The sequence below is a fragment of the Heloderma suspectum genome, chromosome W, assembly GCF_057233095.1.
Source record: "Heloderma suspectum isolate Gila_16-S chromosome W, 16-S_ref, whole genome shotgun sequence".
NCBI classification, from domain to species: domain Eukaryota; kingdom Metazoa; phylum Chordata; class Lepidosauria; order Squamata; family Helodermatidae; genus Heloderma; species Heloderma suspectum.
The window spans coordinates 47,962,896-47,978,626 of NC_139475.1; the positions used below are offsets into that span (position 1 = coordinate 47,962,896).

General features: G+C 49.7%; 1 protein-coding gene across 3 annotated transcripts in view; it reads right to left on the reverse strand.

Moving 5' to 3' along the window:
* The window catches only part of LOC146333993 (serine/threonine-protein kinase STK11-like), an 83,012-nt gene that overhangs the window by 3,360 nt on the left and 63,921 nt on the right, over window positions 1-15,731 (reverse strand). For 2 of the 3 annotated variants that reach the window (XM_084825202.1, XM_084825204.1), the window contains one exon: window positions 1,832-2,064. In XM_084825202.1, coding sequence (XP_084681328.1) covers window positions 1,856-2,064 — 209 coding nt within the window. In that variant the 3' untranslated portion in view covers window positions 1,832-1,855. Of the gene's footprint in view, window positions 1-1,831; window positions 2,065-15,731 lie in introns of those variants that run through there. The other variant, XR_014786426.1, reaches the window with a different exon arrangement.

The following is a 15,731-nucleotide window of genomic DNA, read 5'->3' on the forward strand; positions in this document are numbered from 1 at the left end:
ATCCCCATGCAGTCATTCTGGAGTAAATTTGAGGAGAGTTTTGCTCTCCTTGCAGCAATTAGAAGATCACGAGCCAGCCACATGACCCGGCTGCAAACAAAGGCGAAGGCGATCTTTGGCTGCATTACGAGAACCGTCGTTTTCAAATGGTAGCTCTACTTTGTTCTGCACTAGACAGACCTCATTCTGGGTGAAGGAACTGGGTATGTTTACCCTGGAGAAGACTGTGACTGTATTCTGAATGTGTCTGATGCATGTGGGTGACATTTTATTTATTGATTTGATTTGTACCCCGCTTTTCTACCCAAAATGGCTCTCAAGGCGGCTCTTCAAATCCCACCCAGAAGGGCTGTTGTGTAGAAGAGGATGAAAATGTGCCCTTTGCTGCCGTCTCATAGGGGAACACTAGATCTAAGGGATGGGAGGGCAGATTTGGGTTGGCCATTAGGCAAAACATGTTCCCTGTTGCTGTTGGCTCCCAAACTCCGACCTAAAGTAGGGGTTGGACCAAATTACCCAGAAGTCTCCCAGCCCACCAGATCTTAGGATCTCGGACAGGGAAGCACTGTTTGCTTGCCTGCTGAGGGACTGAGTCATTTGCGAGAGGCATGTTAAGAAAAATCTTATTCACAAAGAGATCCAAGGACTAGTTTTGAATTCCGGCCTCGATGCTGTGAGGAACTGGGAGGGGGGCGGAGAAAGAGAAGGAACGGATGTGGAATGAAAAACTTGGTTGCAAGCCAAGTACCTCAGCACCAGCAAGCGTGGCAAGGCGAGGTGGGAAGTCCGGGGGCAGAGATGAATAATTTTTCACAATGAGCTTATGAATCAGGAGAGCTGTGCAAAAGCCGCAAGGGAGGAGATCTGGGGAAGGGGGAACAACGAAGGAGGAGATTTGCCACTGCACGGATGGAGAAGAGAAAGAATAGGGAAAGAGCATGCCAGCCAGATGAGGCACATGTGCTATTACATTCACAGAATGGCCCTGCCCAGCCTGCAGCAGTTGCCGGATCCACCCCCAGAAGCCACACGTGGCTCAGATGCCAGGGGTGCCCGCCCAAGTGAGACAGATTCAGCCCTCTTGCGTTTCCAAAAATTATCTTTGGGCAATACCCAACGCAGGCATCACAAGCTTCCCTTGTTGGGAAAAACCAAAAAATTAAACAAAAACCAAAATGGGCTTCAAATAGATGATCTCCAGGAGGGCCGACGAGGCAGAATGGGGGGAGAACCAGCAGGCCTCCAGACGCATGCGTGCTCAACAGCGCACCAAGTCATGGAAAAGTGAAAACCCGTGTGTGTGTTGCGAAGGAACACTTCTGTTTTCTCGGTCCCCAAATTGCCAAGACAGATCAGAGGGAGCCTCCTTCGCACAGCACACCGCTAATCCACAGAAGTCACTGCTACAAGAACTGGCAGCAGCTATACAACGCAAAAGCGTAGAGGCTGAGGCTCTCAATGGCTACCAGGCACAGGACAGACTCCCCTAATATAGCCCCCCGCCCCCGAATGGGAAATCTGGAGCGAATTAATGAAGATAGAGAACATTTTGGGTATCTGCTGAAATTCACACTGCTCAGATAGACTGCTGGAGTATTAAGACCCCACCACCCCCTCAAATCAGACCACGGTTGATACCCAGTGTTGCCTCTGTTGATCATCTGCCCCCCACTCCGGCTGTATTGAAGGCCCAGTTTGCTTTGCGAGGTTCAGCTGCAGACACAGAGCCAGGGAGATGCAACCACGGTCCACTCTGCCTGTCCAGCTGCCCTCACTAAGCCTCCGCGGCCAGGTTTGCCGGCTACCAGCTTGGAAAGGAGAGGCTACCCACCTGTGGTAGGCGATGGAGCCCAGGTCACTGCTGCTTGCAGGTGGAGAGCTTGCGAATCTTGCTGCTGGTGGAGGAGGCCTTGCGGGAGGGGTTGGATGAGGTGCTGGCCTGCTGCTCGCCTTTCGCCTTGCTGCCCAGCTGCCCTGGCTCTGTCCCGTTCATGCAGACTGGCTTGGGCAGCCCCTGGTTGCAGCTCTGCCCGTTTTGCTGGGCCTCCTCGTCAGGCACCTGCCCTGGAAAGCAGACAAACAAAAAGCTACGGTGGGTACAGAAAGGATCCATGCCACTGAGCACATGTAGAAATCCCTCCCACCATCAGGCTCCCCCATGAAGATCCCGAGTGGGGGAACTCCACCGCTACCTTCAAAACCCAGCTCTGCCGTCCAACGGTTTAAAAAAGGGATGCAGGACCTCTTTCAGGCTGGGGGGCCTAATTCCATTTTGGAACTCTCGGGGACTGCATGCCAGCGGTGGGCAGAGCTGAAGGCAAAAAGGGGTGGAGCCAAAAACATACTGGCTGAAAACTTACTGCCGATAACAAAACCTTTGGACGGGCTGTTCAACTGTTCAGCTGGGAAACCAACAAATAATCAATGGTTGAAAGTGGGTGGAGCCAGGGAAAGTGGGTTTGGCTATTTGTGGAACCCGAGAGGGCTTTATTGAGACCCCAGGGAAGCTGAATTTGGTTTGGGACTCCTGGTTTAACAGCTTCCTTTCCCAACCTGGTGCCTTCCAGAGATGTTAACCTACAAGTTCCATGTTGGTGGGGGGTGTCAGGAGCTGTGATCCTACACATGTGGGGGGCTGGGGGAGGGAAGGACTGGTTTACATCTCTGAGCCCCAGCAGGAGAGTGACTGCCACAGATCAACTGGGCAAGTGGGGCAGGATAGCAAGCCTCAGAGCGACACAAAACTCTTCGAACAGGACTACAGAGCCATGTAAATAGAGGCAAATAACCCCCCCCCCCCCGGCTGTGGAGTTTAGGCGGTGGAGGGTGGAGGAACCCAGTTCAAACGGTAAGAACTTGCATGTGAGCAAGAGATTATGCGCTCAGGGCGTGCCCTGCATTGCGCATGCTTGGTGCACAGCATGTGAATACCTGGCCCTTCCTACAGGTCCGCTTATGGCAGTCCTTAAAATATAAGGGCGATGGGGGCAGAGGAGACCTTTGCTCTTATGACAGCCCCTTAGACACTGTTTTTAGAAGGTTAGTCGGGGGGACAACACCAGTTGCTGGGGAACATGGGCGGGAGGGTGCTGTTGCGCTCATGCCCTGCTCGTGGGTTCCTGGTTGACAGCTGGTTGGCTGCTGTGTGGACAGAATGCTGGACTGGAGGGACCCTGGGTCTGATCCAGCGGGGCTCTTCTGATGTTCTTATTTGACGAAAAATGAGGACATGTGTGTTTTATTAAGGACCACCCCCTCCCCACACAATAATTGCAGCACCAGCCTACAGGTCACCTGGCAGGCCATCTCAAAAAGACCTTGGCCGCAGGCAGGGCCGGGGTGAGTTTCAACCCGTTGTGCCGAGACAGGGGGTGGCAAGTGAGTTTTGGCCGGATCAGGCTGTGGAAATGGAAATGTTTTTGGAAACCGCCCCCTTCCCCACCACCCAAAGCTAAAAATATTATTTCTGTCCGACAGAATGCCCAAGACCAAACACACGCAAAAAGCAATGCTCGTTTTGCAGGGAAAAGAACGGGAGACTGGTAACCCGGCCTGGCGCCAGCAACCGGAAGTCCGGGGCAGCTGCTGGTGCCCTCTACCGGTGTTGACATCTGCTCCAGCCCTCTGTGCTAAGCTGCTGGGCTCATGGAACTCCCTTTTCACATTTCCCCGTGGCGACGTTACGTGGGCCACTCTGAGGCATGGCCAAAGTTCGAACGGCATTACCCAGCCACCTTGGAGGACTGATATTCCTGTCACAACCAAGCAAGTGAGGGGGGCCCTTTTCACAGGGCCAGTTAAACTTGGAGCTGACCCCGTTGGTACCCCTAACGGTCCATGCTACACTTACAAGACACATATTGCACGGTTACATGGGCAGAGGGGAAGAAAACCAGTCAAAATGGATGCATAAAGACTGCAAAAAATGGGGATGTGCTCGTCATACCAACGACATCCTCACCTATGCTCAGGGAACACCATTCAAATCCTTTGGGATCCATCTCCTGCTACCCCACTCCTCCAAACAAGGCAGCTCAGACACATCCTGACCTATTTCTTTCTCACTCTGTCCATCTTCGATGGATGACCGTTTTTGTTTTCATAGTAATTACCTCCCATTGATGTGAAATGAAACAGTAAATGGTGCGTGCGTGTGTGCACGCTTGGTTTTAAAAGGGCATTGAGTTGACTGTAGGAGGATTTTAAAATGTCTCAAAGCAAGCACACCGTTCTCCAAGGCTGCACCAGCAGCTGCTTAGCTCAGCAATGAGGTAGGGAAGAATGCACGCACACACACGAGAATTATGCACATCGTGTCCAGCCGCTGATGGAGCTGCGCTGAGCTGGCCTGTGTCTCTCCCCAACCCCCTTCCAAACAGATTTTGCCAAGGTAATTTTAAAGCAGAGAAGTACACATGACACACTGGGCTTTTCAAGCCCGGTGACTCAGAGCCAGCAGCAAAAAATAATTAAAAAAGGACGCAAGATAATTATGTCTCATTTTGCCAAAGGACACGCAACGCTCCCTCCGCCTCGGCACACCAAGTGCCGAACGTCACGGCAATTCCCGGCTGGTGGCTGCCATCATCGCTACCCATCCGGGGTGCATGTGGGAGGGAGACCAAAAAGAAAGAAGTGTGACCCAAAGCAAAAATGGGGGGGGGGGGGACTGAACATGACACAGTGATGTTGCAGAACAGTGGTTACTCTCCCCGGGAGGCTGAAAAACGGAAAGAAATCTGCCACCCCCAAACAGGCATGCATGATGCTTTGCCAAAGGCACACAGATCCCCGGCACACATTTGGAATGCCAAGATGCGGAAAGCCTCTAGATTGATTTCTTTTACAATTTGTAGGGAACGTAGCTGACACTGCTGTTTCTTCCCTTGACTTGACGTTCACCAGGTTTGCTGATGGGCCCCCGCAGTGCAGGCTTCAGCTTTCAGGGGGCTCTTGGGAAAGGCGCCTTCAGCGGGTCAACCTTCTTGCCACTGGGATCACTGTCAGCGTTGCGACCACTGGCTTGCCCGACAGGCCGAGAGCAAGGGGAGAATTGGTGGCAACTTCTCCTGCTTCTCCTTCTCACCACCACCACCATTGTCTGGGCCAGAGGGAGAGGCAGCTGAACAAGCAGGTTGCAACGGTGAGGAGGAGGAGTGAGTCCAGGCTCTTGTCTGTGGACCCCTGCTGGGGTATGGGCCCTTGGCAAGTGCCCAACCATTCCTACCCAACACCGGTCCTGCGATCTCCTTTCTGACTCTCTCTCTCTCTCTCTCTCTCACTCACGCGCACACCCTCACAAACCCTCTACCTCTCCCAGGATATCCTGTTTGTCTGTATCATCCTGCCAAGCATGCTGCCAAGTTGCACAGAGAGGCTTAGAGGTCTGGGATTCCACAAACGAGGGAGTGATATTTCCCTCTATCACTTCTTGGCCCACCCATCTTAGCAGCAGAATATATTATGCAATTTGGAAATGAAAATATGCACAGTTGCAGTTGAACTACATCTGGAAGGCCACCCCTGGAGTAACGCAGAACGTTACTTGATCCTAATAAATAAGAATGGAACAACTGCACATACAATTTAAAACCAGGACCTAAGTTAAGACTCATCCCTGTGCCTTTGTATTAATTTGGCCAGAAGGTGGATGCAAACATACTCCTTAAACTATCAGGTAGAACTCTTATCTGCACACCTGTCCTTCCCACGCTGAGATCCAGAGGGACTAGAGACTTGGGTTTAATTCATGAAAGCTGAAAATTGAGGAAAAATTCAGCCACTCGATCCCTGGTCACCTTACAGGTTCTAAGTGCTGAAAAGGGCTCCAAAGAGGGCATTTTTGGCCCGCAAGCCAAAATAACAAGCCAGATCGCTTCAGAAGTGAAAAAGAAGCTATTTTGAGGCCTGTGCTGGTAAGATGGCTATACTTCTTCGGAGGCCTTTGCGAGACATTTACCAGAACTGTGGCTGCAGAGATAAGCTGTGGCTGGCATGTAAGCCAACCTCCCCTCCGGCATGGTTTTGACTCACCTTCTTTCTTTTCGGTCCTTTCCCCAACCCCATTCCTTCGGACAACCAAGTCTGCCCTAACTTCATCAAGTCCTGCACCGCCAGCTGCAGTTTCCAGATGTGGGCGCTGCGTCAGCTTGCTTTGCTTCCAGGCAGCCTTTGTCCCCTTTGAGAGTGTGGTGTATGTTGGTTGCTGGGCATGCAAATAGGCCTAAGAGGACATGGATTGAAAGAAAGGCTGCTGATGTCACAAGGGCACCGGAGACTCCTTAAGAGCAAGGAAAATCAATGCTATGCCCCTATGAGTTGATTTGGGGTGTGTGTGTGTGTGTGTGTGTGTGTGTGTAAAGAGAGATACTGGGGAGGGGAGGGTCCTTTTCTCAGGGACCAAAGGATTGTTGCTGTTGTTCAGTCGTGTCTGACTTTTCGTGACCCCATGGACCATAGCACGCCAGGCCTTCCTGTCCTGCGCTCTCTCCCGGAGTGTGCTCAAGTCCATATTCATTGCATCAGTGATGCTACCTATCCAGCCATCTCATCCTCTGCCATCCCCTTCTCCCTTTGCCTTCAATCTTTCCCAGCGTCAGGGTCTTTTCCAGTGCCTTTTCGCATTAGGTGGCCAAAATATTTGAGCTTCAGCTTCAGTCTCTGTCCTTCCAATGAGCACTCAGGGTTGATTTCCTTTAGGATGGACTGATTTGACCTCCTTGCAGTCCAGGGGACTCGCAAGAGTCTTCTCCAGCACCACAGTTAGAAAGCATCAATTCTTCGGCGCTCAGCCTTCCTTAGAGTCCAGCTCTCACAGCCATACGTTGTTGCTGGGAAAACCATACCTTTGATTATATGAACCTTTGTCGGCAAGGTGATGTCTCTGCTTCTTACTATGTTGTCTAGGTTTGCCATAGCTTTCCTCCCAAGGAGCAAGCGTCTTTTAATTTCATGGCTACAGTCACCGTCTGCGGTGATCTTGGAGCCCAAGAAAATAAAATCTGTCACTGCTTCCATTTCTTCCCCTTCTATATGCCAGGAAGTGAGGGGGCCACATGCCATGATCTTAGTTTTTTTAATGTTGAGTTTCAAACCAGCTTTTGCACTCTCCTCTTTCACCCTCAACAAGAGGCTCTTGAGATCCTCTTCACTTTCTGCCATTAGGGTGGTATCGTCTGCGTATCTGAGGTTTTTGATAATTCTCCTGGCAATCTTAATTCCGACCTCTGATTCATCCAACCCGGCGTTTCTCATGATGTACTCTGCATATAAGTTAAATAAGCAGGGCGCCAATACGCAGCCTTGTCGTACTCCTTTCCCAATTTGGAATCAATCGGTTGTTCCCTGTCCGGTTCTTACTGTTGCTTCTTGGCCCTCGTACAGGTTTCTCAGGAGACAGGTAAGGTGGTCTGGTACTCCCATCTCTTTCAGAATTGGCCAGAGTTTGTTGTGATCCACACAATCAAAGGCTTTAGCGTAGTCAATGAAGCAGAAATAGACACTTTTCTGGAATTCTCTTGCTTTCTCCATGATCCAGCGAACGTTGGTGATTTGATCTCTAGTTCCTCTGCCTCTTCGGAACCCAGCTTGTACTTCCGGTAGTTCTCGGTTCACATACTGCTGAAGCCGAGCTTGTAGGATTTTGAGCATAACCTTGCTGGCATGTGAAGTGAGCGCAATTGTACGGTAGTTTGAACACTCTTTGGCGTTGCCCTTCTTTGGAATTGGAATGTAAACTGACCTTTTCCAGTCTTGTGGCCACTGTTGAGTGTTCCACATTTGCCGGCATATTGAGTGCAGCACTTTAACAGTATCATCTTTTAGGATTTTAAATAGCTCAGCTGGAATACTGTCATCTCCGCTAGCTTTGTTGTTACTAATGCTTCCTAAGGCCCACTTGACTTCACTCTCTAGGATGTCCGGCTCAAGTTCAGTGACCGCACTATCATGGCTATCAGGGACATTCAGATCTTTCCTGTATAGTTCTTCTGTGTATTCTTCCCACCTCTTCTTAATCTCATCTGCTTCTGTTAGGTCCCTGCCTTCTTTGTCCTTTATCATGCCCGTCTTTGCACAAAATGTTCCCTTGAGATCTCCGATTTTCTTGAAGAGATCTCTAGTCTTTCCCATTCTGTTGTTTTCCTCGATTTCTTTGCATTGTTCATTTAAGAAGGCCTTCTTGTCTCTCCTGGCTATTCTCTGGAACATTGCATTCAGTTGGATATATCTTCCCCTTTCTCCCTTGCTTTCGCTTCCCTTCTTTCCTCAGCTCCTTGTAAAGCCTCATCAGACAGCCACTTGGCTTTCTTGCATTTCTTTTTCTTTGGGATGGATTGAGTTGCTGCCTCCTGAACAATGTTACGGACCTCCGTCCATAGTTCCTCAGGCACTCTGTCTATCAGGTCTAATCCCTGAAATCTATTCCTCACCTCCACTGTATATTCATAAGGGATATGATTTAGGTCATACCTGAATGGTTTAGTGGTTTTCCCTACGTTTTTCAATTTATGCTGAAATTTTGCAAGAAGCAGCTCATGATCTGAGCCACAGTCAGCTCCAGGTCTTGTTTTGACTGACTGTATAGAGCTTCTCCATCTTTGGCTGCAAAGGACATAATCAATCTGATTTCGATATTGACCATCTGGTGATGTCCATGTGTAGAGTCGCCTCTTGTGCTGTTGGAAAAGAGTATTTGCTATGATCCGCGTGTTCTCTTGGCAGAACTCTATTAGCCTTTGTCCTGCTTCATTTTGTACACCAAGGCCATGCCTGCCTGTTATCCCGGTGATTTCTTGACTTCCTACTTTGGCATTCCAATCCCCTATGATGAAGAGGACATCTTCTTTTGGTGTTAGTTCTAGAAGGTGTTGTAGGTCTTCATAGAACCGATCAACCTCAGCTTCTTCAGCGTCAGTGGTTGGGGCACAGACTTGAATTACTGTGATGTGGAATGGTTTGCCTTGGATTCGTACTGAGATTATTCTATCGTTTTTGAGATTGTGCCCCAGTACTGCTTTTCCCACCCTTTTGTTGACTATGAGTGCTACTCCATTTCTTCTAAGGGATTCTTGCCCACAGTAGTAGATATGGTCACCTGAATTAAATTCGCCCATGCTTGTCCATTTTAGTTCGCTGATTCCCAAGATGTCGATGTTCCATCTTGCCATCTCATGTTTGACCACCTCCAGCTTACCTTGATTCACTGATCTGACATTCCATGTTCCTAAACAATATTGTTCTTTACAGCATCGGATTTTCTTTTCACCACCAGACACATCCGCAGCTGAGCTTCCTGTCGGCTTTGGCCCAGCCGCTTCACTCTTTCTGGCGCTACTTGGAAATTCCCTCTGCTCTTCCCCAGTAGTATATTGGACACCTTCCGACCTGAGGGGCTCATCTTCCGGCGTCATCTCTTTTAGCCTTGGGATACGTTCCATGGGGTTTTCTTGGCAAGAATCCTGGAGTGGGTTGCCATTTCCTTCTCCAGTGGACCACATTTTGTCAGAACTCTCCGCCATGACCTGTCCGTCTTGGGTGGCCCTGCACGGCATAGCTTATGGCTTCACTGAGTTACGCAAGCCCCTTTGCCACAACAAGGCAGTGATCCATGAAGGGGGACCAAAGGATGCAGTTCCCTAAATTCTTGTCCATTGTCTTCCCCTCCCTCTTAGTCTATGTAGGACAATCTTTCCCACGTCCCCCAGTAAAAGGCATTTGAGACAGATGGCCCGCATTCTGTAATCTAAGACAAGGGAGACCCACATTCAGATCCTGTCACCATAAAGCTTCCTGAGTCACTTTCTCTCTCTCTATGCCTAACCTACCTGGCAGGGCTGTTGTGAGGTTAATACAGTGCAGGGGAGGTCACACATGACAGGACCAGAGTTCCTTGGTGTTAGGGATAAAGGTGTGCTAAATATATAGGGGATTGGGACATTATACAAAAAGGCTTTTTAGAACAAAAAAATCATCACACTGATTCCCCCTTGCCAAAAATTTCACCTTGTTCCAAAAGATGAACAACCCCTGTTGGACTTCAGTGAATCTTGCCCCGTTTGGCTCTGACATGTCCCCCTCCCATGAAATATGAAATCCATGTGGTCCCCCCCCCACTCACCCCAAGTTTGTATATTTTTAATAAAGAGGAAGGGTGGGAGGTTGGACAGGTCAATTGTTGAAATGGTGCCCGCTACAGGGCTCACTTCTGCTAAGCCTTACAAGGGTTTTGTTTCGTTTTGTCACCTGTAGTAGAGGAGACTTTTAATTTAGCCTTCCCCAACCAAATGCCCTCCAGATGGGTTGGATGGCTATTTCCATCCAACGCATCTGGAGGGCACCCAGTTGAGAAAACCTGCTCCAATCCTTCCAACGTCTACTTTCAGTAAGGCCTTTCGTGCCCATCAGGAAAACAAGAGAGAGGTGTTTTTAACATTCAGCCAAGTGACATAAATTTTTTAACAAGAGGTTCGGTAGGGGAAAGAAGCCAGACTTCTTGTTCAAGTCTCTTCTTCCTCTGATCAATGGAAGGCTTAATGAGCCCCCCCCCCATAACCCAGCATCCACCCCCACCAGTGACTCACCTCTGCTTTTCTCCCTTCTGGGCAACTGTCTGGAACACACACACACAGACATGCGCACATGCTGCAGGGGAATTGATCATAGCAGGGTTTTTTTTTCTCCTTTAGAGAGGAATGGGAGAGAGAGAAACATCTCTCTTTAATGGGATCCTTTAGGACTCTCTGTGCCGAGCTGGGGTATGAAGGACAGGGGGTGTGTGTGTGTCTCCCTAAAACTAGGATGCCAAGTCGAGAAAATAAATGTCTCCCCACTTCACCCATTCACCAAGGTGGCGGTGCATTCTGCCCATCTGATGCCCAGCTCACGGGTTTGCCATGGCAAGCTTCTATGCTTTCCTTTCAAAACAGAGACCCAAAGTCTATAATTTTTTCCCTCTACCATCTTCACTCCATTTTCCTTGCATGCTGTGTCTCTTTTTTTTAGATTGTAATCCTGCAGGCAAGAACCAGCTGGTTTACCAATTGTACGTGAGCCATTCTGGGAGCCTTTTTTTGGGTGAGGAGTGGGATAAAAATATTGAAAATACAGAATGAAGAAATTATACCAGGTCGGACTATTCATCCATCTAACTCAGCAACTCTTGAGCAGAGAGAACGGGTTTTCCCATCACCTGCTATCTTGCCTTCTTCTAACTTAAGATGCCAGTGATTGAACTGGGGATCTGCTTGCGAAGCAGCTGCCTTACCACTGGGCGATACTACCTCCCCCCTAATGCAGGGTTGGGGGAGGTTCTTCATCCAGCCCTGATGTGGGCCGGATAAAGAAACCCACTTCTGGCCCATGGGGTTCTTCATCTAGCCCACATCAGGCCCTGCCCGTTTCCCGAGTGCGGAGCAGAAACCTGCCCTCATCTCCAAGCACTGGTGTCTTTTCCTCATGCACAGAGTGACGGAGCAACAGCTCTGCACGCAGAAAAAGGGACTTCTATGACATCAGGGGCACAGCTTTGGAGTGGGGGGGGGAGGGCCCACCCCCTGATATCATCCAGCTCCTGGGGGGATACCCAGCAGGCCATCCAGCCCCCAGGGGCAGAACAGTTCCCCACCTGTACCCACATGGATGTTCAGGTAAGGGGGGTTACTCAACACTGGAATGATGTTCTGTTGTGTCTCTGACCCATAGAATCCTAGAATAGTAGGGTTGGAAGGGTCCTGTAAGACCACCGAGTCCAACCCTCTGCTCAATGCAGGAATCTCAAAGCATCTTCCACCATGTTTTGAGTCAACATCAACTGGTATGTTTTCATGTATTTAACGGCATCTCAAGACAATCTCATCGCTGAAGCTCTCTGGGCAGTATCAGAGGCTCAACGTGCGATGTAGAACTTCAGACCTCAGGGACAATGCCTCTCATTGATTACTCAATGAGTTGGGAGGGGAGAGCGGGTGGAACTCCCGTGATGGCTCCCATTCAGGCGGAGGAACGTTACCAAAATCAGTACACATGCCAGCTTTCAAAGAAGAGGTTTCCTCCATCTCACAGCAAAAGCAGCGGACTCCCTTTCTCAAAAGGGAGCAATATGACAATGGAACCCATTCCCTCAGGAGGTAGTGGGCTCTCCCACACTGGAGGTGTTCAAGATGAGGCTGGACAGCCACCTGTCAGGGATGCTCTGACTTGGATTGAGCAGGGGGTTGGACTGGATGATCTTATAGGCATCTTCCAACCCTACTATTCTAGGATTCTATGAAAAGCAGAGAACTCTGGGACAGCCAAACACGAGAGCTCTCTTGTGGATCTGCACCCGTGCACCAGGAAGCCACATGCCAACGCTGGAATAATCCTCACCCAGCCTATCTTTGCTTGTGTGAGCGCCATCTTTGTATGCCTCCAATGCTCAAAGTTGGCACTCAATGGTAGTTGGCAGGACTTCTCTGGCAGGGCATCAGGCAGTGAATAAGAAGCATGGGTTCAGGGGGAACGGAGAACAAACCTGTTGCTCTCACCACCTATACTTAGAGGGACAGTTCTCGCCGAAGCAGTTACAACAGGGGTGGGCATCTTCTGGCAGTCTGGAAGCCAACCTCCTGGCCCCTGGAAGCATTATACCAAATTATAGCATTTTTCCTTGCTGAACTTGCCCCACCACCACCACGTTGCAAGCTAGAAACCCTTCTTCAACCTAAAAGGGAAGGCAAAAGCCACCAGTTTCCATGCTAAACCAGTTGAAACATAAAAACGTAGCCTGACTCTTGTGCACCAGAAAGCATCACCTCTGTCCTTTGGGTTGCTCTCAGAAGGCCAGCTCCTAGCACTACCCATCAAAAGACACTGTGTTGCTATTGCGTTTTCCCCTCCTCAAAGGAAGCTGGACAAAGCCTTTGATTCTACTGTTTTCTGTACGATGTTGTTAGCCACTTTTGGGGCTTCCATTTGCAGTGGGTAGCAGGATATCAATAAAAGGCAGTGATAACAATAAATATCTCTATTATCTCTCTACGCCACTCACTAGCGTTCTGTCACACTGCAGTGTGACCAGGAGACAGAAGGACGGGGTAGGAATAGATGGAATCAGTTGGCGGAAGCTGTGAGATCTGGGGCTAGTAGTAGCCACCGGCTTATACCGTTTAAAATATAATTTTACGCATTTCACACGTGAACATCAGAAGAGCCCTGCTGGATAAGACCCAGGGCCCATCTAGCCCAGTGTTCTGTTCACACAGCAGCCAACCAGCTGTTGACCGGGAACCCACAAGCAGGGCATGAGCGCAACAGCACCCTCCCACCCATGTTCCCCAGCAACTAGTGCACATAGGCTCACTGCCTCTGGTACTGGAGGTAGCACAGAGCCATCAGGACTAGTAGCCGTTGATAGCCTTCTCCTCCAAGAGAATCTTACATTTGAATCTTATTAAGATTTCAGAAACCAAGTGTTGTGATTTTGGCCATACCTTTTGCCCAGAAGCTCAGCTCACGGGTCCTTTTGTTAACATGCACTGATGGGGTGACCTTTTCTCACACACATCCCACACCCACACTTTCCCACCTCTCTCCAGCTGCGTTCAAAAAGGACTCTTGTTACATCCACTTTTTCTCCAAGCGATGGCATGAGCTACTTCATGTTGGGAGTATCTGCTATCACAGCAACTTTTGACAACTCACTTTTTTTTTTTTGCTGTTTAAGCTGACGCTTCTCAGAAGATGCTGTGCTAACAGGGGACAGGAGCAGGGCAGTTTCCATCATACCGGTTCTGCACGTTGGCTATTTGGCTCAAAATGATTTCATGGGTGCAAAGAGCTGATGGCACGGCACAGCGAAGCCAACCCCAAAATAGACCATGATAAGTTCTGTGCCACCCTCTGAGAGGGGCAATCTTCCACCACAGGTGAAGAACAAACTCTTTGTACACCTGTATTGTTTAGATTCTTTAGCGAATCATGCCTCAATGGGAATAAAAACTGCAGCCCTGTCTGGAGAAGGCAGGCCTCAGCTATCCATGCACTAGTCACAGCTAGGCTGGATTACTGTAATGCACTATACATGGGGCTGCCTTTGAAGACAGTTCAGAAACTCCCACTTGTGCAGAATGCAGCTGCCCAGGTACTGGTGGGGTGAGGCAATTCGATCACGTAACGCCTATACTGCACCAGCTGCACTGGTTACCGGTGCGCTTCCGAGCCCAAATCAAAGTGCTGGTTGGGACGTTTAAAGCCTTAAATAGTTTGGGACCAAGTTACTTGAAGGACCACCTACACCCCTATCAGCCTGCCCGCACTTTAAGGTCAGAAAGAGAGACCCTTCTCATTTGCCCACCTGTGAGAGCAGTTAGGGCCTTCTCTGCAGTGGCCCCACACCTTTGGAATAAGCTGCCATTGGAAGTCCGCCATGCTCCATCATTGCAGACTTTTAAGAAGGCCTTGAAAACATATTATTTTACCTTGGCCTTCTCTTGATATGACTGCTGTTGGTACTGGTACTGCTGTTAACATTGTTGCTGGTTTTCTTGTTGTTTTTATCACTTTTAATATTTTAACTGTTTTTATGTATTTTATTGCTCTAAGCTGCCTTGGGAGGGCTTCTGCCCTGAAAGGCGGCCAAGAAACATTTTTAATAAATAAATAAAATAAAAAGTAAGGCCCGCGTCACCTTTCCTGACCTCAGTAGTTCCATTTGGCAGTTGGGAGAAAGGAGGTGGGGCCAGAGGGAGGGGACATGGCCTTCTGGCGAGCCCTAGAGGGCCAGATTGCAACACCAAGGGGGCCAGATCTGCTCTGCAGCTCTGCACCTGGGGAATACGGCTTCCACCAAATTTGTGGTCCACTCTCCCCACCCCAGATGTAACAGAGCCACTTTTGGAAGTCCCACACACCCTCAGGTGGCTGTGGACAAGGACTGCACCTGGGACCTTCTGCATGCAAAGGATCACTGAACAGCAGAGTTGGAGGGGGCCTCACAGGACACCAAGTCCAACTCCATGGAGGAAATCCAGAGCTTACAGTATCCCTAACAGGTGCCTATCCCATTTCTGCTTGAGCCCATCGCCCCACTAGGGTCACCTGTTCCACTGTCAAACTGCTCTTGCTGCAAATAAATTCTCTCCCAACATTCACCCAAAATCTGCCCCCCTGTAACGTCTGCCCCTCAGATCTAGCCCTTCCCTCGAGGAGGGCAGCAGAGAAGACGCCTTTGTCCTCTTCCATGCAGCACCCCTTCAGGGCTTCAAAGAGGGCGACCACGTCCCCCCTCAATCTTCTCTTCTCCGGTCTAAACATACCTAGATCCTTCAACCCCACCAAATAGGACTTGTTTCATCATCCTTTTCTGAACGGACTAACTTCATCATCCTTTTCTGAACTCCTTCTAATCAGGGGGGCAAACTCTCAGGCCCAGGGTCCCAGTCCAGCCCCCTGGAGTTCCCCAGAGGGCCATGTCCCTTTCCCCTGACCCCAGTCCAATTCCTCTCACCGCCAACCGTTTGGTGGCTTCCTGGTGTTTGTGCAGTGTCGTCCCCCACCCCCACAAGGCTTTAGTCACAGCTTTAAGCTAAAATAGGTGGTATTTTCAATCCTGCCCTTTCTGCCTTTGGCCACGCCCACCCCCAGAATGCAGCCCCCAAGAGCTTCTCCCAAATGGAATGCGGCCCTTGGGCAGAGAAAGGTGCCACACCCATCTTTCTTAGGCAACGTGGGTTCTACTTTGAAGTGGGCATGCA